The sequence below is a fragment of the Semicossyphus pulcher genome, unplaced genomic scaffold (genome assembly GCF_022749685.1).
Source record: "Semicossyphus pulcher isolate SPU_LCO1_2020_fin unplaced genomic scaffold, fSemPul1.0.p SCAF_10, whole genome shotgun sequence".
Lineage (NCBI taxonomy): Eukaryota > Metazoa > Chordata > Actinopteri > Labriformes > Labridae > Semicossyphus > Semicossyphus pulcher.
This window is the reverse complement of record NW_027211604.1, coordinates 22,245,622-22,270,234: the sequence shown is the minus strand read 5'-3', so window position 1 is coordinate 22,270,234 and position 24,613 is coordinate 22,245,622. Positions and strand designations below refer to the sequence as shown.

The window sequence follows — 24,613 nt, the reverse complement described above, 5'->3', positions numbered from 1 at the left end:
GCCACATTTTGCTTTGTTAAAGCCTGGATTAAACAAATGGAAGTATCACAAATGTATCAAGTGTAGTGCAGGCAGGAGTTAAGGACCAAAGCACAGATGGTTACAGGCAGACTGGCGCAATTTAATGTGGATAAGAAAACTCACACGCATGTATGGTAGGTAGACTGACAAATGGTAATTGTGAACAGGCAGGTAGGACAGGCAGGTCTGTGCAAGTGTTGCGAGTAAACAGTAATCTACTATGGCTGCACAAACAAAGAAAAGATCGATGACTACAGATACAACTTCAAAAATAAGTGAAAATCCAAAGAAAAAGAAACAAATTCGACGCTCAGATGAAGGCAAACAGTCTGAAAAGGAAAGCGACCGTCAGCGAGGAAAATCAAGAGTTACAACCGGAGCCAACCGTGGACGTCACACAGGCAACACTGTCTGGATATCTGGGAAGTGTGCTCCTGCAATTACTGTTTATCACCATAGGTGCCACCAAAGAGAACAAAACTGAGATCTTCGAGGTTATAACTTTAACAGAAGACCAAGATGGTGTTTGAGAAAATTCAATACATTGTGGCACAGAATTGATTTTTAAAACAGCTATATGTAAGTATAAAGGAGAGTAGTTACACAAAGGTGTATGCCAACCAGAAAAAGGTGTCAATAAAAAGGGCCACTCCTGCACACTTATTCCATGATATAAAGGAACAATAAGTTTTGACCTACTTGGATCTTCGTCAGGTGACAATATTTGAAAAATATTTACAGCTCACCTGACATCAAACAGCTTACGTGATGTACAAATATGGGTGTGGTTTCCACTTTTTCAAACATTTAGACTTGAACATCAAGTGTGCTCGGATAACCACATTACAAACCACATTAGAAAGAAGTGAGACGGCATTAAGGCACTTGCATCCATTGAAAACCTGGTCAACCACTTGCTAATGTGAACCATCGGGCTGCCATTGAGCGTCTGTGCTGGTAGTTTCTTTTTGTAAGATGGTTAGAAAAAGCTCTCTGATTGGCTAGGATAGAATCAGTGCATCGTTTAACAAATGGAGCACAGCAGGAAACAACTCTGAGGGCAGACATATTTCACCTTCATACTGCCACCCTCTGCTTTGGGGAATTATTCCCTCACATGCAGGACACTTGAGCATGTTTGCTGTCAGCTGGCCATCTGCTGCTCGTTCTTCGAGGTCCGCTGGGTCAGGACTTTTGTAAAGAACTTGGGACTTGACTTGGGAATGGATTCAATGCAACAGCCAACAAAGGGAGGAACTACCAGAATCTTACAGGCATAAACCAGCAAGGATTCACGCTGTAGTTCTGAAGGATCAGAGCCATAGAGGCATTCGGCTTCACTGCTAACCTTACCCTCTGCTCCTTTGCATTCAACGCTCTCTTTCTCTTTCCAAACACTCGCTACACATTCAGGGGTTAATCTACTCTTACCAAAGGGTGGTTTGAAGTTCTGCTTTGAGTGACACGAGTCACAGCAGGAAGAGTAAAGGAGAAACAGCAGTGCGCTCAGGTCAAAAGTGCAATTTTTCAAAAGAGAAGAACGTAGAAGAAGTTGTTGAAACTTTTCAACAATGATTAAAATTTATTTACAATATGATCTAAAATTGTCTTAATCACGATTGTAGGTTTTGTTGTTTAGCTAGCAGGCCTTACACGCTTTTAACCTTCAAAATTAAGCTGGAAATTAAACAACCATATTTGAGGTACACAATTCAATTAGTCAATAATTAAGCCTAGAATATACTCTGAATGCAAATAAGGTGCCAAGACGGAATACACCAATCGGCCATAACATTATGACCACGGACAGCTTTTGTGGGGTGTTCCCAGATGTGCGTGGGGAGCGAAGGCTGGCCCATGTTGTCCAGCAGAAGAGCTGCTGTAGCTCAAATTGCTGAAAAAGTTAACACTGGTTCGGATAGAAAGGCGTCAGAACCCAAAGAGCATCGCAGTTTGTTGCACACAAGGCTGCGTATAGCTGCAGACGGGTCAGGGCGCCCATGCTGACCACTCGTCCACTGCACGCTTACCCTGGGGAACACGTGGCATCAGGATACACTTTGGGAAGAAGGCAAGCCGCTGGAGGCAGTGTGATGCTTTGGTCAATGTTCTGCTGGGAAACCTTGGGTCCTGCCTTTCATGTGGCCGGGCTAAGCCCGCTAAATGTTCCCAAATCTTAGCACATTAAGTAAGAGAGATTAATACTGAAATACCACATCCTCACTGAACTAATGTGTTGCACAATGGCATGCAATCAAAGAAAAGGGAAGCTTTATCTTGAGCCTTTATCCCGGTGACAGGAAGGTACTTTGAGGGCACAGTCCTCACCTCGGATGGGGCTGTAGATAGCCCTGTGCAGGATTGATTCAGTTCTCCACCCCAACTGACAATTAATGGGTGATTCAAACACCCAAACCGCACTCTGTATTTATCATGCTTATGCTCTAGATATGGACTGTTAAAGTGCGTCAGAGCAAGCTACATCAAACATGCGTCCTATTTGCTTTTAAAGGAAAAATCAGCTGATTGGTATGGTTCTCACGCACAACTTATGTGTATTTCTTCAGCTCTGGAGTCCGCTGAATGTTATCTGTGATGGCACTAAGTTGTCCTCATCTCCCCCACACTTAAAAGAAAGCTGAACCTGAGCGTAATGAGGCTCTGACTTTGAGAGAGGTGCATTAGGAGATGAAAGAACTTAATTTCTCTACTCATTTATACAGCTAAATATCTGCTGAGAGCTCTGAGGTCTGCGTCTAATATCTGTGGGTTTTGTTCATTATAATTTAATTTCAGGAGGTGGAGAGAACCCCGCTTAGGCTTTGTGCTTGAGTCTAATATATTGATCTCCGCTGATGTGTCTGTTCTGCAGCGACCTGCCCTGAACTATATGAGCAGATTTCATTCACTAATGGCGGGGCTTTGGAGCTGGAATTAAAACATTCAACGTATTACACAATTCTCTAATCCTGCTTTGTTGAATGGACAGGTTTACGTAAGAGAAAACAGGAGTTTGTGCGACACTGGCATAGTAATCGACTCCATTTTCATGGAATAAAATGCCATGGCTACGTGCTATCCTTCCTGTCTGACACAAGTACGTACGCTGGGTGTATTTTTATCTTCCTGTCAGTTTCCCTGCCTACAGAATGTGAGGTAGAATTTCCACTTCTCTTTTTTTCTTTCTTATGGTAGGCGACTGGGACTCTGATATTTTAAAACCGCAGTGAGAAGTGATGTTTCTTTGGCTGAAAGTTACTTTTAGCCACACAGACGTCCGAAAGCAGGCAACCCACTCTCCCTGGAAGAGAAAAAAATAGTCACAGCTGAGCGCTGAGGGTTTTTCTAAGCTCTCGCGATCAATAACTGCAATGAGGTAAAACTACTCGCTGAAGACAGGGTGAAATACTTTGTGCTTACTGCGCTTTTGTTTGTGCAGGAGTATACTGTAGGCTTATGACTAACAAACGATTCAAAAGAAACTAGGAGAATTGCAGAGACAGCGTGAGTCAGAACACACACGGAGAGAACGATCAGAACCTGCAGGGAGTCAAAGCTTTGAAACTCACAGCGTCAGTTCTTGGAAATGTTGTGATGACGTTGCCTTCTCAATTTTTGTTTGGAGGACTGTGTGGGATTTTTGTTCTGCTGCTCTCTTCAGGAAGGTACAGATTTCTACCTGGTGGGATGCGAACGATCGCCAATCGAGTGGAATGAGTGAAGGGCTGCAGGCTCTTTTTCCACTCTGTATGTTGGTGTCCACTTTTAACAAAGGTGCAGTACAGCTGAGTTTATTTACTCAAGAGTTTTTATTCCCTAAGATACGTGTACTTCTCTAAAGTATAACTATTTTATGAAACTTCTACGCTACTAGATTTTAAGACCAGAAACAGAGCTAATAGAGAGTGAACATTGGACTTACATTCACAAAGTGACCAGAAACACAACTCCAAATCAATAATGTTGCCTCTGAGGCGACCATATTTCCCCCCAAATTGGGAGCCTTAAGTGTACAACACATCTGCTCTGGTATGAGCTTCAGCACGCACCATACGAGTTTTCATCTGGGAGGGGGGGACATTTATTTTTAGCACAAGCACACCACCAGATACACATACTTGTTGACAGGTATTTTACAAATGAAGGGTTAAACCTCCTGGAGCTTTCTCTGCAGTCAACCATTAGCATACTGACAGCTTACCGTTAGCTAACTGACAGCTAAACCGCTAGCTTACTGACAGCTAAACCGTTAGCTACTGACAGCTGAGCATTAGCAAAGTGACAGGTTCTTTTAGGAAGAGCCAGGCTTGCCTATGACTCACAGCTTTGACAGTAACATATTGATTGATAACACACGTAAAGACAAATCAGCGTTAAATTTGGACTTGTGGGGCATTGTTTATGTATTAACATTGGGTTAGATAATAGTGAGATAAACAACACAAGATAAAGGTCTATGTCAGTTTGGTAGCGCATGTCAAAAACTGGTACATTTTAGTGTTTTACAGATGTTGGCTGGGAAACTAGCTAGCCAATGTATCTGTAACTGTTGGTAGTAACAACTTTGTCATATCATCTCGAAAGATAAGGATGTCAGTGGTGTCTTCACAGCTTGTTTCCTCTGCCCCCAACTTGCCAGAAAAATTGGCAGTTCAGGTTTAAGTTCAGGGTCTCAGTACCTCCTCCATCACTTCAGGAATAACAGGAATTAGAGAATGTCCTGTTTAAAGGTCCCCTATTGTGGAAAACATACAGTTCAGCCTAGCAAACCTAAGACTGTGGAAAGCAAGCTGTAGGTTGTTTCCATAGCCCGCCTACCGGGAAAGCATGTGCTTCAAAAAGCCGTTTTGATTTGGCTCCTGTTATTGCGTAATAACAGGAGTGATTTGCATAATGCCCACCTCCACGGTGGATAACAACTCTGCTGTCAGTGCGCGACAGCCACCATTGTTGTACTTAGCTACTACAAACTCGTGCTGTGTTCGAAATGCCATTCTATACTAGCAATACGTACTGATTTGGCCAAAATGCACATAGTATGCAAACAAAAGTAAAGTATACAAAAATGTGCAGTATGCCAAAAATGCCTGGATGTCGAACTGATTTGGAAAAAATCTCTAGTATACATCGGACCAGTCTACCTCGCCTACTGTATCCCACAATGCAAAGCGCTAGAACGTCACAGCGGCAGTTGAAATGACGGACAGCAGCAGCATTCCAGCAGAAGGGGGCGCTACAGCTAATGAAGCAGCGGTTATTGTTTACTTCCGCCTGGCGCATACTGCAAAATGAATTTGAAAAGCTCCTCCATACTACATACTACTGCTGAACGCAGTATGCAGTATATAGCATGTAGCATATAGTATGTAGTATATAGTATATAGTATGTAGTATGTAGTATATAGTATATAGTATGTGGTATGTAGGATGTAGTATATAGTATGTAGTATGTAGTATATAGTACGTAGTATGCAGTATGCAGTATATAGTATGTAGTATGTAGTATATAGTATATAGTATGTAGTATATAGTATATAGTATGTAGTATGTAGTATATAGTATGATAGTATGCAGTATATAGTATTTAGTATATAGTATATAGTATATAGTACGGCATTTCGAACACAGCCTCGGAGATGTAAAAGGTGAGAGTGAGACATGCCAACTGTTCTAGTGTTGGCTGCAGGAACCAACAGCCACAGCTGCTGCGATCTCCACCGGAAACCCGGATCAGGCAGCCAATCAGAGCAGCGCCTCATTAACATAGCATCCCCCGCCCACTCAAAGCAGCGCACAGTTAATGCAGGCAGAAATTGGGACAAGGGAGAGGTCTCTCAGAGCCTGGATGTGTGTGTTTTTTTGGAACAGAATTCATTACCTTGTTTTAAAGATCCATCCGACATGTTTTAAACAGCTGGAAGGAGCATAATGTGGGAGCTTTTAAGTTTACTACAGATGTAACAGGGAAAACCTTGCTTCCTACATGTTTATAATCTACTACATTGCTTTGCCAGGTACATTTGGATGCAACTCAGGATTACATTCACTGGCAAGGTTGTCTCCATCTGTGGGAGTGAGACGTGATTCTGCACAGACGTTGGAGGTCAGGGTGGATGGTCCTGTGAAAGCCCGACCGTCTGATGTAACCCACTTTGTTGTCTCACTGCATTCCTGCTGAAACAATCCAACCCAACACCTACAGTACATGGAATTTCATACCCACTTGGCTGGAGTACAATACTCACATTGTAACCATTTATTCTATATCACCGTGGTTCTCATCACAATAACCTCAAGCAATAACACTTGGGGGCCCCTGTGGTGCTCTTTTGTAGTAAAATGCCTCGAGGTAGCTTCAAATAACCGAAGAGATAAAAAAAATAAACACCTAATTTATCAATGATGACTTTCATTGCATGATTGTCGGCTTTTATCATGCTCCCTGGTTGTTGCAGTCAGTAGTAGTGCTGTGATTGGCAGATGGAGGTAGATGTGCCGTGTGAGAGTGACGTTTTCATCGAGCATCAAACACTCTGTTCCATCAAACTTTCACTCAGTGTCACAGCACATCTACTACAAAGATTGTGTTTACACTTAAGGCTGGGGATTTGAATTTTAAAGGATTATTGATGTTTTTTTATGATGCACACTCAACTTGACTCCCCGAATAATGGGCTGGAGAAGTACAAGGGCTTCCAGGTACTATCAGGGTAAACCTCAGGGTGCAGAAAGGAAGTCGACACTGCTGCAGACAACTAAAAGCTGCTACTCATCGACGTCTATCCATCTTCACACTGAAGCAGTTCAAGACAGAATATAAATCAAGATGAGAGACTGTTTGAATACGAAGCAGCAGACAGAACAGCTGAAACTAATAGAGTCCCATGGTCAGATGTTTAATCTCAGCAAGCCTGAGAAGAATGCTCTGAGTGGGATTTAAATGGATCTTTTTCAGGAAAGAATAGATGGCAGGGCTGTTTTGACATCCTAGTCATCGCTATGTGAATGAATCAGTTAAGAGCAAAGTTGAGGGTGAACCAGAACTTGTCTGAGTGAGTTCCCAGCATGCACCTGAAGGTATAAAAGCAATTAAGTCAACATGTGTGCTATCACATTACACCTTGTCGACTAGTCAAAGTGCTGTGTAACCAGCAATACGGAAACACACATCCTTCTTACTGGGCTGCACGGTGGTGCAGTGGTTAGCGCTGTCGCCTCACAGCTAGAAGGTTCTTGGTTCGATTCCCAGGATGTAGGGGGCCTTTCTGTGTAGAGTTTGTGCATGCGTGGGTTCCGATACTCCACAGTCCAAAGACATGCTCGTGTAGGTTCATTGGTGACTCTAACTTTCCCGTAGGTGTGAGTGTGAATGGTTGTCTGTCTCTGTGTCAGCCCTGTGATTGACTGGCGATCAGTCCAGGGTGTACCCTGCCTCTCGCCCAATGACAGCTAGTATAAGCTCCAGTCTAGAGCCCTGCGCGGGCTGTTAGATTTCTGACCATTACTGCCCGCTCCTGCAATGTGCGTTTTCCACTCCCATCCGCACCCGCAAAAATCCTGACCATTCTCCCTGCACAATAGAGTTCCATTGATTTTGTGTCTTCTCCCGTCCCGCAGGAAATACATTTGAAACACTTACATTAATTTGTGTATATAATTTTGCTAAATGATTGTTGTACTTGTATGCGTATCCATGGCAACGCCAGTGCTCGGGTTCAGTAGTTCAGTCATGAAGGCAGAGAGGTCTTGTGAACACCTGTTCACCTGGTGTTTATTCTTCAAGACAGTGTGATCACTGACATACATGAAGGGAGAAATTTCTACAATTTTCAGCCCATCGTTTATCTTTTGACCGCCCGCTCCCGCCCGCAGCAAAGTTTAAACCGCCTGTTCCCTCTACTCCAGTCCACCCACGGCCCTGAACAGGATAAGCGGTATAGATCATGGATGGAGGAATCTGCAATACCCACATGCAAAGTGTGACGCACTAAAGCTATAGCAACTCGATAACCAAATCAACAATAGGGAATTGGATTGAGGGAATTAGATGCCAGGATGAAATAGCACCAGCTGACACTACAGGGCCATCATTTAGATTCAGCTTTAGAGCTTTGAGAACAAATATCTCAGCTACTGTGTGTATGCTAACTGTTAACTGTGATATTGATAGCAAAGCATTTTGTAACCATTTTTAATCTAATTGTTTGATGCTTTAATTCTACTCTATTGTTGTGGATGTTTAACAAGACATTCATATCATATATGCTTTTATAATATTTCAAGCCACCTTTCTAGAGGCTTTAATAAAAAGCAGGATATTGGACAACCTAAGTGTGATCAGAAAACACAACATAAGCTAAAACTGAACCTTGTTACATCGTGTGAAAGAGGTCCACCAACCTTTTTCCGGTGATGTGACGTACGGTTAAAACTCCTCCTCGTTCCCTGCTCACCCAAAGTGGAGGTTTAGAGGCTCTAAAGTAACATCATCAAGACCGCCCCCAGCATTTATTGATAAAAGTGGACTTTGATGGAAACATGTAATTTTTTTGGCCTTGTGAGTTTTTTACGGACCCATGGCTCCCTAAAAAGATGACTCAAGCTCTGCTGCTTTGTGGGGTTGCCAGAAGCGGACGAGTCATGGATCTTTATGTAAGCCTCTCCGGGATGATATTCTGATGAGTTTTTATGGAGACACTGCATGCATACTAAATATGGTTTTAATGCTGAAAATGACAATTAAATGTCAGGAGATACTGAGAAGAGCTTCATCTGTGATGCTGTGGGGAGAGATGTGGACTCAAGTGACTTGGACTCAAGTCAACTCGAATAAAATTGTTTATAAAGAGAAAAGACAAGGTATTAGTAGCCTGTCTAATAATGAACACCCTTGGATATTTCTATTAGAACCCTCAGAGTTAAACATCAACAGCAAGAAACATTATTATTATCTATCTAACACATAACATTCCTTTCTAAAGTAACAAAAATGTCAACCAAATTCCCATAATGATAGGCAAGAAAATGCTTACTGTTTCACGTCTCCTTCCCCTGCCATTGTACCAATGTCTTATTGAGTACACCGAGATCAACAGCTATTTCTCAAGCAGGGTGTCATTAAACAAATGTAATAGACGATAAACTGTGAGCAATGTTAACAATTTGTTGGGGAAATGTTTTTTTGTTTTTTTTTATATCATTTTGAGAAAAGTTCCTTGATTTTTTTCTTCCGTTTCAGGAACAGTAGCAGGAACTGCTAAAAAAAACATCATAATTTGATCTCTAAGTCTGCTTTTTAAAGATATTTTTTTGGCTCTTTCTTTTTATTAGACAGGACAGCTGAAGAGAGACAGGAAATGTGGGGAGGAGAGAGTAGGGGATGACATTCACCAAATGATCGTGGACCGGGAGTCGAGCCTGCAATCAGTGTGAGGACTGTAGCTTCAGTATACGGGACGTCTAGCGTCTATTGCTGTATTTGCAATATATCCAATTTCTTTTTTTTGCATTTCTACTACACCAATTTTTTTTAACATGTAATTTGAAATATGTTTTGATTACAAACTTTAGTGGAAAACATTTTTTTCAAACATACCTTAAGGTAATATTCTGGCCATCACTTATAAATCTCTGATAAACCCTGGCACTCTACAGAAGCCATAAGCAAATATGCATCCATACATTTTATTTACTCCAATTTAATTTCCAGTTGCTCGGTCAAGTCGATTTGCCCTGTACAACATCAGGACGATCAGACCCTACCTTTCAGAGCATGCAACACAGCTGCTGGTACAGGCTCTCGTAATATCACGCATTGACTACTGCAACTCCCTACTGGCAGGCCTACCTGCATGCACATTCAAACCTCTGCAGATGATCCAGAACGCAGCAGCGCGAATGGTTTTCAATCAACCCAAAACAGCGCACCTCACTCCACTCTTCATATCACTCCACTGGCTCCCAGTCGGCGCTCGCATCAAATTCTAAACCCTGTTGCTCGCTTACAAAACGGCAACAAAAACGGCTCCTGCCTACCAGAACGCCCTCATCCAGGTCTACACTCCGTCCAGTCCACTACGCTCTGCCAATGAAAGGCGCCTGGTGCTCCCATCACAACAAGGCCCTAAGTCGCTTACTAAAGTCTTCTCCTCAGTCGTCCCCAGGTGGTGGAACGAGCTACCAAACTCCATTCGGTCCACAGAGTCCCTTTCACCTTTAAGAAGAAACTTAAGCGGCACTTTGTCGGCACTTACTGACTTCGTTCCCTCCTGTCTCGATCGTTGCTTGTGTTGTATTAACTCTCAGATGTACGTCGCTTTAGACAAAAGCGTCTGCTTAATGAAATTGTAACACTGTAACATTGTAATAGTTTTTTTCGACTTATTTTTCTTGTTATCTCGAGATAACAAAGCTGGTTTTCTCGCGATAACAGGATAGATAGGTAGGATAGGTGGAAATCAATTCCATAATTTGTTGAATAATCTAAAATAAATTGCTGAGTTTATCTTGCAGGTTTAAGAAAGCCATACAATCACCGGCATAGAAACAGTATTGAAAGGTCAGTTACTGAATGTTGTCAGAGAGAGGATCTGTGACATACTGTGCCGCACATTCATGGATTCATCTGACCCCATGGCCTCTTCTGTTAGACTGCTACCAATTCTGAATGAAATTGTATCATCAACCATAAAATAAATGTAATTTCTTTAACTTTTGTTCAGTGTGATTACAGATTACATACATAATCTTTAAGCCTGCTGTAGTCTGGAGACCATCTGGCAGGACAGAAGCCCCTCCACCCAAAGGAAATCAAATCCACTTCAGCAGACAATAAAAAAACCACACAATACACCTACACCAGGAAATCCTCCTGCCAGACTGGTACAAGTCCAGGTAAGCTCAGCGAATGTTTTCAGCCCTACACACTGCTCTCAGAGGGCAGACATGGAGGTCTGTCTACAGCAGAGAGGTATTGTGCTCTCATTGAGTTTCCCGTCCTGCGGGAGCTGCCACTGAGACACTGAAATACTCAGAAGTGGCTTCCAAGAGTCCAAAGAAACAGAGCAAAGGGCCATTATTGATCGAGCTGCTGTGGGATGCAGGAGCTTTGAGAGAGCATGTGTTCAGCATCATCTCGGGGAGTAACAAGAGAAGATCGCAGGAAAGAAAGGTAGTTCCATGACCGAGAGAGGAAAACAAGTGTTAGACTCTGACTGACGAAAAAATCCTCCGGAGAAAGCGAAGCTCAACTTTTTGTCTGTTCAGAAAAAACGACTAAGAACTATGTTTATTTATATATTATATCTTTACCTCAAGCAAGCACACACATCTTAGAGTTTTCGATATTATTAAGGATCAATTAAACAAACTGAAAAACTAATCTTTAGATGTATACTAGGTTTTTCAAATTGAGAAGGAGACAGTATTTTTAAGCTACATGTGCTTTCAGTTTTTCAGCATTGCTCTCCAATCAGATGGCCTTCCAGGAGTCACCGGGAAAATTCATGGAATCATTGATTTCTGTCTAATTAATCTCAAAGTGCATCAGTTGAAAGCCGTGGAGATGAGGTAGGCAGTACTTCTCACCGGATAGGGTCAGCAAGATGGGTTTATTTATCGTTTTTTAATGGATTAACAAAATGTCTAAGTTCAGCACTGCACACTGTATATTCCAACATAGACATGGATTGTGTTGTTCTGTTAATACTACAATACCTCAATGTCGCCACAGTAAAGAGGGTCACTGCAGGCCCAATCCTTGTCTCTGTCTGCTCATTGATGATTCGTCTCTTTCCCTTACCTCAAATCAACGTAGACTACAGCTGGCAGGCCTCACAACAGCCAAAAAGACCATACTGACAACGTGGTTCCGCCCTAATCTTTCAGTGCTTGACTGCTCGATGCCACATTACCAATCTACAGTGTCCCTTTAGTGCACGACAGCAAGACTCAATAGGGCCAAAACGGCTACCATAGAGGCATGGTCAGGCATCGCTGCATCCATTAGGGACCATCTTATAGAAGGGCTCTCTCACCCCCCACGCCCCCCTGTATTTGGTAGTATTGGACCCGTGCGTTCCAGCTACACCAGTTACTAATCCAGAGAGAATGGGCACTTATTATTTCACGTATTTCATAGGTTGAAGGTGATCTTATTCTACTTTGTTTTGTCTTGCTGATCTATTTATTTATCTACATTTATCTGCAGAACCTTATGCTGCAGATCCTATTATGGCCACTAGCTCCTAAGAAAGCCTCAGTGTGCATTGAGTTCTATTTAAAAAGTCTTAATATCTTGCTGCAAATATATCCCGCATACTTTCCACCATTCCAAAATGGTGACCCTACAACTACCTGACCATTACCTGCTAACACTGCACTATGTGGGGTTGGCAGGAAATGTGTTAAAATGACCATCCAGCGGGAGAGAAACTATATCAGTGCAAAATGCATGAGGTGAAGAAGTTGGTATTGTCAAACTGGAGCAGCTTGGTTATGGTAACAACTATTAGGTAATGTTAAGATAAAAGGTTGTGGTTTGGGTAAAATAAGTACTTATATCAGGAAAGTTACATATATGCAAATTAAGTTTGTACGGTACAGAATTGAGCTTAAGTCACGGTTGGACAAAAAGTAAATAGTTCACTGTTTGTCATCGGTTTCACACAGGACTTGGTATCTGGTTTACCAGGTGAATGTCTTGCAATTTTTCCTAACATTCATTTCCCGGCAACCCATTAGACTTAAAATTGCCCCTTTTACACTGCCAGTTCAAGGCGGGATTATTACGCCTCTGTTACGTTCCGTCTTCTATGTAAAACGCACAGAGGCGGAATGGTGGGGTGAAGTCATTCTGCCTCTGAGCTGGCATCGGAGGTAGTTACAGAGGCGCAACAGAGGCGAAACTCCGTCTGTGTAAACAGCGGCGCCAGCAGGGTGGAACCGCGCTGTGTGTATATGCGTGTTTGAAGCACGTGCTGTTTGTTTACACCTCGCACACGTTTTGCTTCCACAACGCCGGAATGCAATGTAAAAACACACACTGAGGCGGCTTTACGTTGCTTGGTCCCAATGTAAAATGGCAAACGCTGCAGCGCTGAGGCGGAAGGGCAGTATAAGAAGGCTTGTGTCACCTGTCTTTGCAAACCGTCACAAAGGATTCTAATAGACCACTGTCTTTGTTTCATTGGTGCCTGCAGTTAGTTCCGTTACAATGATGCCATAAATGGTTCTTATTGAATTTACATGTTAATACGACCACCAACTTTTCCTGTAATTGCAAATGGAAACAATCAGTTTAATGTGGCAACATTAAGGGACATCTAACAAATGATGCCAGAGACACGAGAGGCTGTGAATGTAATACTGGTGAGCTGAGCTCTCTGCCCACTCAATGCAGTTGTGCTTAAGTAAGTTAAGTTTTGATTCATCACTTGGTGTGGGCAGAGGAGTGATCACAGACAAGGATTTAATCTAGGCAAATGGAGAGTCCCTGGCTCCTCTATTAAGTGGATGATGCTCTCCTCCTGGTTTAAAGTGATAAAAAAAAAGGTGGATTTTGCCTTTCAAAAACGAAAGCTTTTAAGAGTCCACGTGTCAGCACCAACATTTTAAAACACACTTCCTAAATGTGTGCATGCAACGTGTGACGAACCAAAGCCAAACAAAATTTCCCCCTGCTGATGACAGCCCCAGACGCCAAATGGATGTGTGTAATAGCAGGCATTATCATTACATAATGTGCTTAGTGGGATGAGGGGAGGGCAGAGGCAGGGTTTGAATCTGATGAAGCAGAACTGCTGCTAACTTGACTAACAGTTGATGGCTTCTGTCGAGAGACAGCACCAGCAATAATAACCCATAATGTGAACAGGCTGACAATCTGGCCTGTTTTGTTAGCACTGGGTTAGTCACAGGAAAACATGGGACTCTACCGTGAGTCATTACTACTGCATGACAGCTTGCAGATAGACTCTTAATAGGATTCTACTGCGCTGGGCACTGCAGCGCTGAAATCACTCTTTACATTGAACAGAGCATTATGAGGCTCAGGGGATGTTTTCAAGTGGATTGATGCAACCCTTGGTTTCACAAAGGTCTGGAAATGGCTTTTGGTCTGGGCGAGGCAACAGATGGCTCGGCAAAGACTTTTTTCTCTCAAGTCCTTAAAGGAATACATTGAGTTTTCAGGAGATTATCCCACAGGTCCGATACAAAAAGCATTTACACAAATCTGCCAAACTGTTACCTAAGTAGCAGCCTCTCTGGAGGATTGTTTTCTCCACGAAAACTGAATTAGTGTTCTTTCAGCAAAACTGCTATTGTCTTTTATCACTGTACAGTATGCTAAAGTGTTAGCATTAGCTAGTAATTGTCTGCAAAATGTTATCTTAAACTTAGGAGAAACAACATTGGTGCTCTCATTGCAAACCACTTGTCTTTTAGGACTTTACAGTATGCTAAAGTGATTATCCCATAAGTCCAATAAAAAAGCACATAGCCTACACGACCATTAAAGTGTTATCTAAGTAGCAGCTACGTTGGTGCTCTCTTTGCAAACCCCTGCCTTGTATCACTCCACAGTATCAGAGGTCAGTGGGTGGCACCGCCATAGCCACTTCCGCTGACCAAAACGCACACTTAACTTACCTCAAAAACAGCAAGGTTCTCGTCTGCCCGCGTGTTTAACAGCAGAACAGCTTCTTGTGTTGGTCTGAGGTTAACGCTCACAGATATGGAAACTTCTATGACTGTAGTGATTGTTTTAGTTACGTTTCCTCTTGCGGTCCTCCATTCTGCTAATTCAGAACACATCGGCTGCAGGAACAGTATTTGTCAACAGAGCTGTCAGTCATCCTTTTTACAGCATCAAATAACTAATTAAAAAAATACTTGTCAGAAAAATTTACACTTGAACATAAATCAGCATGATAAGAACTAACTATAATGACAGAAACCATGTTTGATTTTATAGTTTTAACCCATGTCCCGTCTGTTAACATGGAGGAGGCGGGCTTTATGACCTATACTGCAGCCAGTCAGCAGGGGGCGATAGAGAGGTTTTGGCTTCACTTTAAGGGAGCTGTCAAGTAGGTGTTTATCCTATAGGTCCCATAAAAAAGCAATTACACGACTTGTGTTAGTTAAGTAGCAGCTACTTTGGTGCTCTCTTTGCAAACCCCTGCAAAGTATGCTATCACTCAACAGTAGCCTATGCTAAAGTGTTAGCATTAGCTTGTGATCTTTTGATGGATGAATCATTTTGCTTTTATAGCCTAACTTAGACTCTGATTCGGTGCTGCAGGTCTTAAACTTGTATTACTGAGAAAAGAACAATGTCTCTCTATTCTGGCACTTAATGTATCTCTTTTGCCTGACAGCATTGGCAAAATTTCTTTTTCTTGCTTCAGAAGCTTAGGTAATAGTAGGTGCACTTATTGGGATAGGGAAAATCTGTAGCGCTAGACAGAAAATTAGTTCAAATTAAGCCTCATTACTCAGATAGCCAGTTTATTTTAAGAATCAATTTTCATATTATTTTAATTAACTACAAGGCGCTAATGGCAGAACCCCAGAGTACAATGCTGAATTTTTAAAGAGCAAATTCTGTCTGAGGTAAAACCCTGTTTCACTAACCTCTGCACAGCTCACCAACCCCAACAACAGCAGATCAACATCAAATATTAAAGGACACCACCAGGTTGCTTGCACCACTTGGGATGGTTAAATTGAAAGTATCGTTTGTGCGACAGGGATCAGAAGATCTGGGGTGTAACAAACTTTAAACATTGTAAATATAATGTACTGCAGGCAGCTGGAGGCAGGCGGCTGTACCGGCCTCAGCACTCGACCTTCCTGTGGCTCTGAGAGGTGACAAAGCTTTTGTAATTACGGCCCCACAGCTTGGCATGGCTTACCAGAAAACGGCTGATTCTGCAGATATTTTAAAAACTCATTTCCTCCTGTCTTAAACTGTAGTCACGGCCTCCCCCACACTTTTTCTAGAAGTGCTAGACAAACTAAGTTATTTATATAATTATGATAGGAAAAGCAGAGATGAAATTAATCTGAAAGATGACACATTTTTAAATGTTTGATAGCTTTTCATTAATTAGCATATTTACTTTAGCATCATTCCAGCTCATTAGCTGATTAGCTCATTTAATATTATTCTGAGGGAGATGAATGTAAAAGACAGTGATTATCTTTAGAGAGTGTTTTGAATACATGAGACAATGTAAAATGGGCACTGATGGGACTGATGAAAGATATCACTTTAAAATACATTTGTTAAAAGCCATTAAATCTCCCATATACAGTATCATTTACCAAACCAGTCCCTCAGCAAGTCGTGACAGTCACAAAATGTAATTTAAAGGATTCGTGTACATGGAGACAAAGGCAGTATGAGCGCTTAACATTTCTTTTGTTGTGTGCCTGCAGGCCTCAGGGTTACCTGCCGGATAGCTATTTCAATTTTTTTATTGTAATAATTAAATATAACATAATAGGTTTGTCTTTAAATAATCAGTTAAAGTTGGACTTTGGTTCCACATAGGACCCTGTCTGCCTGGTTCAGCGTGCTGGTTTTCTTTGACCCATCCACCCACAAATTTCCTTCCATTGGCAACTTTGTCGCTCTTTATGCTGCCTCACCTTGCATCTGGCAGGAAATATATGAAACTTTATCTGTTTGAAAGTTGTGCTAACACAAGTAGATTTCACAAGCCACTGTGAGACTGCGTTGGTCTGTTATAAACTCACCGGCCACTTAATTAGGCACACCTGTTCAACTGCTCGTTAACGCAAATCTCTAATCAGCCAATCACATGGCAGCAACTCAACGCATTTAGGCATGTAGAGATGGTCAAGACGATCTGCTGAAGTGCAAACCGAGCATTAGAATGGGGAAGGTGATTTAAGTGACTTTGAACGTGGCGTGGTTGTTGGTCTACTGCTGATCTACTGGGATTTTCACCAACAACCATCTCTAAGGTTTAGAGAGAATGAGCAAATAGAGAAAATATCCAGTGAGCTGCAGTTCTCTCATTGTACCCATCTTCTTCCAGCAGGATAACGCGACATGTCGCAAAGCTCAAATCATTTCAAACAATGAGTTCACTGTGCTCAAATGGCCTCCACAGTCACCGATAGAGTCTCAAATCCAATACAGCACCGCTGGGATGTGGTGGAACGGGAGATTCGCATCATGGATGTGCAGCTGCTGCGTGATGCTATCATGTCAGAATGGACCAAAATCTTTGAGGAATGTTTCCAGCACCTTGTTGAATCTATGCCACAAAGAATTAAGGCAGTCCTGAAAGCAAAAGGGGGTCCAACCCGGTACTAGCAAGGGTTACAATGTTGTTACTTTAACCTCTGTTGCCCATTATGCTTTTATCAGATCATCATCACAATTTCACAGAGTGAGACTATAAATTGCTTCTCTTGTTTAAAACCCAAGTACTCGTTGTTTGCAGCAAACGTTTGACCTTTCGGCTTGAAAAATGTTTGAAATTATTAGTCAATTATCCTAATGGTTGTTGATTCATTTTCTTTCAATCCACTAATAAATTAGAACAAATTGTTGCCGGTCTGAACAAGGACAATCTTTCTAACAGTGGTGATAATTTTGTCAACACTCTTTCGTCTCATTACAGGATCAAACCCTCAGTAAGAAATAAATACAAAATACAGTTTGTTTGATTTTATTTACTTTTTCCTGACGGATCATCCTCCTTTCTTCAGACACTTCTCTCCTCACCACTTGACACTTACATGCAAACACTGTAGCTCAAGCCGTGTGTTTAGGAGACAGCAGTACTGCAAGACATCTCAGGGGAGACCTGTGTGTGCATATATTACCAACTCCCCCCCCCTCCCCAAACCAACCTGCACTGGTCTTGTCAACACATATGGCTCTGAGGCTTATCTCTCAAAAACACAAGGGCCTGCTCGGTCATGTGGGTCACACCGGCTATTTCTCCTGGCCCCGGCAGAGACGTGTACCTCTACACCCTCCACAGACCACCATTAATTGATGTGGCAGAGATGTCGACGTCCAATTGGTTTTGATTACCGCCCTTCGCAGGGGAGCTGGGACACTTGGTGGGTGATGCACTTTTCCGCTTCAATTAAAATCAAAGATGAGTCACAATGAGTCAGAAAATGGTGCTGTTATGCAGATTAGCCAGCAGGTTCTTAGCACCGATTGAGATGTCCCTGTGTGGCTCGGATCATAAGGGAGAACTCTGCCACACCGCTCCACCCTCCCCCGCCGCCCCCAGAGGAAGCATCCAGATACTGGATCAAGTCCCGCAGGACCATGAAGAGCCAATTTGGGCCAGTGCTGGCTCTTTTAAATCACAAACAACAGGAAGAAGAGAGTTCCTGTCTCTTATTTCATGCAGCAACATGTGAAAGTCTCCAACGCAGTTTTTGAAAGACAATCAAACAAATTCAAAGTGAAGCTTGCTTCTTCATTCTCGCTGCTCCGCCAGGAGGGAGGAATTACTTTACCTCAGCGTGTGACTCATGTGTATGAGGCCAAGAATTATCAGATCAACCTGGCGACAAGTGTGTTAAAACTTTACCACCCCTCTGTGATGAAATCAAGGCAGAAACATAGACAAGCTAAGCCAACAGGACAGGAGAAGGTGGTTATAAAATTACTTCCATTATACATATTGGTATAGGCTTGTTGCTGTCCAGCAGGAGCTGTCAGCGCTGCAGACCTGATACGATGTGTTCCCAGCTTTTGTATTGAGCTTTACTGAAGTAGCCTTGGTTTCAGCTGTCCTTCAGCAAGTCTTTCAACATGCACAATATGAGAGCAGTTTAATCTTAAAGAAGAAATCATTTCACTGTGCTGCACACCGTCAGTCTGTGGAGTTAGCTGCGTACTCCAGGACTTAATGGTAAATACGTTATATTATATGTTTTAGAATCGCTTTCATTTGTTGGCCGTAGAGGGTCCTTGTGAATGTCCAGCAAATGAACTACATTCTTATAGCTTCATTGCATTTTGGACCACTGAGATGCCACACAGTATGACTGTAAGTGTTTTCCTGCTTACCAACAGCAGTTTGGTTAGTGGCTTCAAAATACTACAATCTAGGCGTCTCTCTAGCTGCTGTTTTGCACGTGCAGGTCTCCAAGTGAGCTAGAATAAATGCATTTAGACTTTGAAAATAAAGCCGTCAGATTTTCAGAATAAAGCTTGCCAACAAATGTTTCACGTTTTATGACTTTTTCCCATGTGCAACATTCATTTCAAGTGGTTAACTTTGCAAAACTGTGGTAATTTGGTTATATTAGAGGAGCAATTTGCACCTGGTAAAAGCCACTGTCATTCAAAGCTGGTGTTCTCTGTAATCGATAGAAGCAATAATATCTGAAATTGGCGCCATAGCTGTGGAGAAAGTTGTACAAATAGCTCGTGGTTTCGCCCATTCTAGATTCCTACAACACCCAGCATGCATTGCGCCCCTCCTTCTGAAAGGAACGGCCCAGCAAGAGACGCTGGAGTGAAATACTACTGCTTTGCTAAAGGCAATGGTTCAAAGCGGGACAGAATCTGAAATATGACGAGAATATACCAGTGGATCGTCTAAGAAAATCTTCAGGTCTGCAGCCTACATTTCAGACCTGACGATTCTGAACGAGACATGACAACAGAGGCGGGCGTCCTAGATTGAGGAAGTGTAGTTTAGCAAGCCCGCTGGTTTTCCAGGGCCCATTGGAGAAGCAGATAGCGTCCTCCAAAGGCACAGAGCCAAATTGCTTTTTTTTTTTTACCATAATGGCATTAGCTCCCCAAAATAGCATGATAGGACTGAGGTTAAAAATCGGCGAACTGGCCCTTTAAGCCACAAAAACTACTTAGCTAGTTAGGTAGTTTAAATTGTTTCTAACGTATGCTACACCACAGCTTTTCAAAAGGAGTCCATGTTGACTGTTTAACACAGGAATGTAACTTTTGTCTCCTTGCTGCTATTTCTGAGTTTGTTTGACCCATCCAGTGCGCCAAAACTGCCTCCAAGAGCGGGAACTTGCGGTCTTCATTCTGTGTCACCTGATTTTAACGCCACATCAAACCAGTAAGCTTGAGGACGGCGTGCACATATGGTGCTCTATGGATACCTACAACGTCATATTTTAAGTTTGACCGCTGACCACGCTGCTGCTTCTGACGACCTGGACTTGAGAACAGATTCATGTTTGAGTTATTTGTATGAAACTGAATTGCAGAGGTGAAGGGAGTTGCCAAGTATGTGCTCATGCTTTCTGTGTTTGCTCATGATCCCACAGGATAGATAAAAACAGGAATGCCAGGTGTAACATTTGTTGTGGGTTTTCCTTTTAGAATGTGCAGCAGGTTTTAATACAGAATCCATGAAAACACACTCATGCTGCTGCTGCTGCTTTACTACTTTGTTTATGCTCCTTATGTTTCTCTCTTTAACTCCCATGACACCAGCAGCAGCAGCAGCAGCAGCTTGGGATTATTTGGGACGTTGCATCACACCCAAACAGCCACTTGTTATGCATTCATTATTTAAGTGGCAGCCTTCATTAGACACATCAACACCGCAGGTAAAGCTTGTGCTACGCATGCAGATGACTCAGTCTTTGGATTACCCGTCTAATATTTGTGTTTACAATTAACTGCTACCATAGCTACTTAGCTTCTCCCTCATGTGGCCTTTTTCTTTTCTTTTTTTTATTTGGAAGTGGAGTTGACATGGTAATTATCCGGCATCACTGATGACTCTTCAGGTGATTGTAAAATCATTAAGATGATGCTCTGGCAGATGTTGGTGTCTAATTGCCTTATTAGCAGGGAGGATCGAGAGGAGATGTGGTTTGACGTTTGCAAGAAGCTGCTGCAGCGTGACTGATCCTCATCTGACACAGTTAGGAAGAGACTGTGCACCAAAACCAGTTTGATAAAGTTACAGTAGCTACAACATCCTAACACCTGTTGCATATAACACTTAGGTGCATCCTTTGCAGATTGAACAGCAACTGATCTTTTGTCAGCATGAATCTGTTTTATATTTACCGGTCAAATCTCAAGGGACTTCCTGTGTTAAAGTGTGTAATCTTGTGTTTTCTTGGTGAGGTCTCCCTGGAGAAATGAAGTCCTTTTCAGGACTCTCTGTAGGTCATAGGTACAATGTGCGTCCGAACACTTCGGAAGGCGAAAGTGTTTTTGCTTGTTCTGAATGGCCACACTCGACAGCGGGCTGCAGAGCCTGCTGTTATCCTCCTGATTGCATCCTACTTCCTCCTCAACTTCTCTCCAAGAACTTTTTGTCTTTGGCACGTCTTTGTAGAGTCTTCACAATGAAACTGTACAAATGGGTACAATGGTGCACACTTTTCAACTCTTTCCACGAAGGCGTTCCTTTGTTGCACCTCGTCGCACACGTATGAAAAGTTTCCCTGCACTTTTACAGCTCCACACACCTGAACAATTAGTGTTTGAAGAAGGCATGATTGTTAGATTGTCTTTTTTGGAGGAGAATATTGAGCTCTTTACTCCTCCCAATCAGAATTACGTCAGTGGGTGATGCGTCAAAGTCTTCACTGTGATAATAGCCGGTAAAATGATTGCCACTTCCAATTGCACTTCAACCGACAAAGCACTTTACAACCTTCCATTTCATTCACATACACTTGCATCCCGCTGGCTGCAGAGCTGCCATGCATGACGCTACACGGACTGACCATCGGGAACAATTTGCAGACACATCGACATGTAGACAGGAAGAGCCAGGGATCGCAGTGCCAACTAAAAGGCTTTCCATTATACCTGCTCTAGGCAATACTGAATTGATCTGCCGTATGCCTGGCTCAACATGCAACAAGTACTACAAGTACTTTTGTGCTTTATCTTACCTAACAGAAACAGACACATTTCCAGGTAGCACTGCAGAAGCAGGATTGATTTTCTTATGTGGTTCAGTGACACACAAATGTCTCAATAAGGATGTAAAAATGCATTTAGTCAACTTCAACAACATCTTTCTTTGGACAGAACTTGATGATCATTAAGAGTTAGCAGTTTACTTTTACTCCAAGGTGAACCAGAAACATAATCTTTGCAGTTGAGTAATTATAATTCCAAAACTCTTCACAGTGCACCGGCAGAGACTTTTATGAAACACTGTGCTGTGATTGCAGAAAACAAAAGACTCTAGAAATCTCTCACTAATCAAAGACTGCTCTCAAAATTAAACAAATTACAAGCATACATTTCTCCTTCTCTTTCCCCACGGAGTGAAATCCTGGCTGCCTTTGCTGAGGTCACAGAGCAACATCTGCCAGGCCCAACCTGCCTCCTCTGCTTTCTACCATCCCCCCCCCCTCTCCCCCTTCTGTCCAGTTCTGGATTAGGGATGGCCTAAGCCCCCCCTTGCATGCTGCTCTGCATGGATTAACTCTTAGAGAAGCTGCACTGCTGTCACACATTAACCTGCAATCACAAGTCTCTTGTGCAGAAAGCAGCAGCGACAAAAAACCTCTAGAAAAAGGCACAAGTGTGAAGTGACTGTCTGTGTGCAACATGTTATTCAGAGGGAGCCGCAGACGGGTGAAGTTCAGAGGCAACGACTGCAAAGTCTCCTTCACTCAGACTGGTCCTAAGGTTTGTATTAATTTCGACAGGTTTGCAGCAGCTTTTATTTTGGCACGTTTCCTCTCAGCGTGGTGCAGAGTGTCGTATCACCTTTCCTTAAAGATGTTTGCTGAGAGTGAAAATTATATTGCAGGATGCACAAATCTCTTTCACTTGTTATTGCTGCGATAGCCGTGCTTCACGTAAGAAACATCCATTATTATTCATCCTCTCAAACCTGAGAGAATGACATTTAGCAAAGGCTTTCTCAAAGGAACCTCCCCTCTGTGATGGAGGCAGATATGGACACACACATCTTTATGCTTTGGAGACACAAAAACAGTCCGGCACACAATTACAACTTCCCTCCCTCGCCATTAGCCAACTGTATGTTGATGAGCCTAAAGAGGCAGTCAGCTGTCGCTGAGCGCAAAACTGCGACTAATTCCAAGCTTCACCAAGAAGCCATGAGACTGATCGACAGCGTACACCGAGCACCCTGGAGACACAGGTAATACGAAAAATGCACACACACACTCGGTGACAGACGTGTGCAACCATTTAGTCCAATAAAATCTAGCACATCATGCTTTCAGCTGGAGGAGAGGAGAAAGGACAGGAGGAGGGGGGGAGCTGTGTTCTTTGCAGCAGCAACAGTTGGCTGTGTCGACTGAGAGGGAAAGAGTTAGCTGCAGCACACAGACACACACGCGCCAGGCGGCTGGAGATAGAAAGAGATGGACGAGGCAGCTGAGGGAAGAAAAGGTGAGAGATAAAGCCACAAAGCCACACGGCTGGAGGGATGCCTGGCAACCGGTGGCAAAAAAAAAATGGAGATGCAGTAATAAGAGAAAGGGAGAGGGGAGAGGAAGAACTAAAAGGGACACAAACACACACACACACACACACACACACACACACGGAGACATGTTGGAAAACACCATGGAGGCGACAAGAAGCACTCACTGGAGTCATCTGAGTCGTATCCCTCCACGTCCGGCTCCTCGTCCCTCCTGGTGGCCTGCGAGGAGGCGGAGGCTCCGGCACAAGCCCTGTCCGGTTTATCCTCATTGGGTCGGTCACTTTCGGTGGCAGAGGCGGCGGCCGAGGAGGTGGAGAGGGCAGAGCTCGGGGGCCCGGCGTGGCCCGTTTTGGGGGGCGGCGCAGAAGGGGGGAGGCCCCTGGGGTAACGGGGGAAGTAGTCTGAGATCTGCTTGATGGGCTGGATGGGGCCAGGGCACACGTCAATGGCCATGTGCTCCTGGATGCTGATGGTGGGTTTCTCGCCTTTGCGTTGTGTCATGCATGCGGTCCAGCCCGGAGCCAACTCCCAAAACCAAAAAAACTGAGAAAAGAAAAAAAAAAGAAGGTAAACAGACCCTCCCCCTCGTCCTCCTCCTCTTACTCCTCTTCCTTTTGCCTCCCTGGAAGAGGTGTTGCCCTGGGTGGACAGGTCCAGGTGATGTCTGGATGTCACCACACTGGTCTACATGGAGATCTTGAGGCTCCTGCTGCTGCGTCTTCCAGTGGTGTCCTCAGACTCAGACCATGCTGTCTGACAGCCTCACACACTCTACTACCTACTACCCTCCCGCTCTCTCTCTCTCTCTCTCTCTCCTCTTCCTCTTCCTATTCCCCCACACGCTGCCCACGTCTGCGCTGCCTTTCTGAGAGAGCAGGGAGAGTGGTGTTTGTGTGAGGGAGTGCGAGGCAGAGGGAAGGGATTAGAGAGGAAGGAGGGAGGGATCAGCTGATGTCACTGCCTAGCAACCGGGCGGTAAACAGGAACCGTCGGCCGAGGTGCTTAATTATGATATTAACCCCATCCATCTGTCAGTGGGAGGGAAGATCCAGCGCCACGCCAGACTCAAGCGCATGTGAATGTGTGTGCTTGAATGAGTGGGTGTGCGTGTGTGTACTTTTGGTGCTATGATAACCTGGACCAAGAGCCAGGGATCCATGCTTTGAGCT

At 43.4% G+C, this 24,613-nt stretch overlaps 1 protein-coding gene across 1 annotated transcript in view; it reads right to left on the bottom strand.

Moving 5' to 3' along the window:
- The window catches only part of doc2b (double C2-like domains, beta), a 171,769-nt gene extending 147,459 nt beyond the window's left edge, over window positions 1-24,310 (bottom strand). Inside the window, exon 1 of the mRNA XM_069672896.1 lies at window positions 23,609-24,310. Within this exon, the coding sequence (XP_069528997.1) occupies window positions 23,609-23,945 (337 nt within the window). The 5' untranslated portion in view covers window positions 23,946-24,310. The remainder of the gene's footprint in view (window positions 1-23,608) is intronic.
- Window positions 24,311-24,613: the final 303 nt, after the last annotated feature.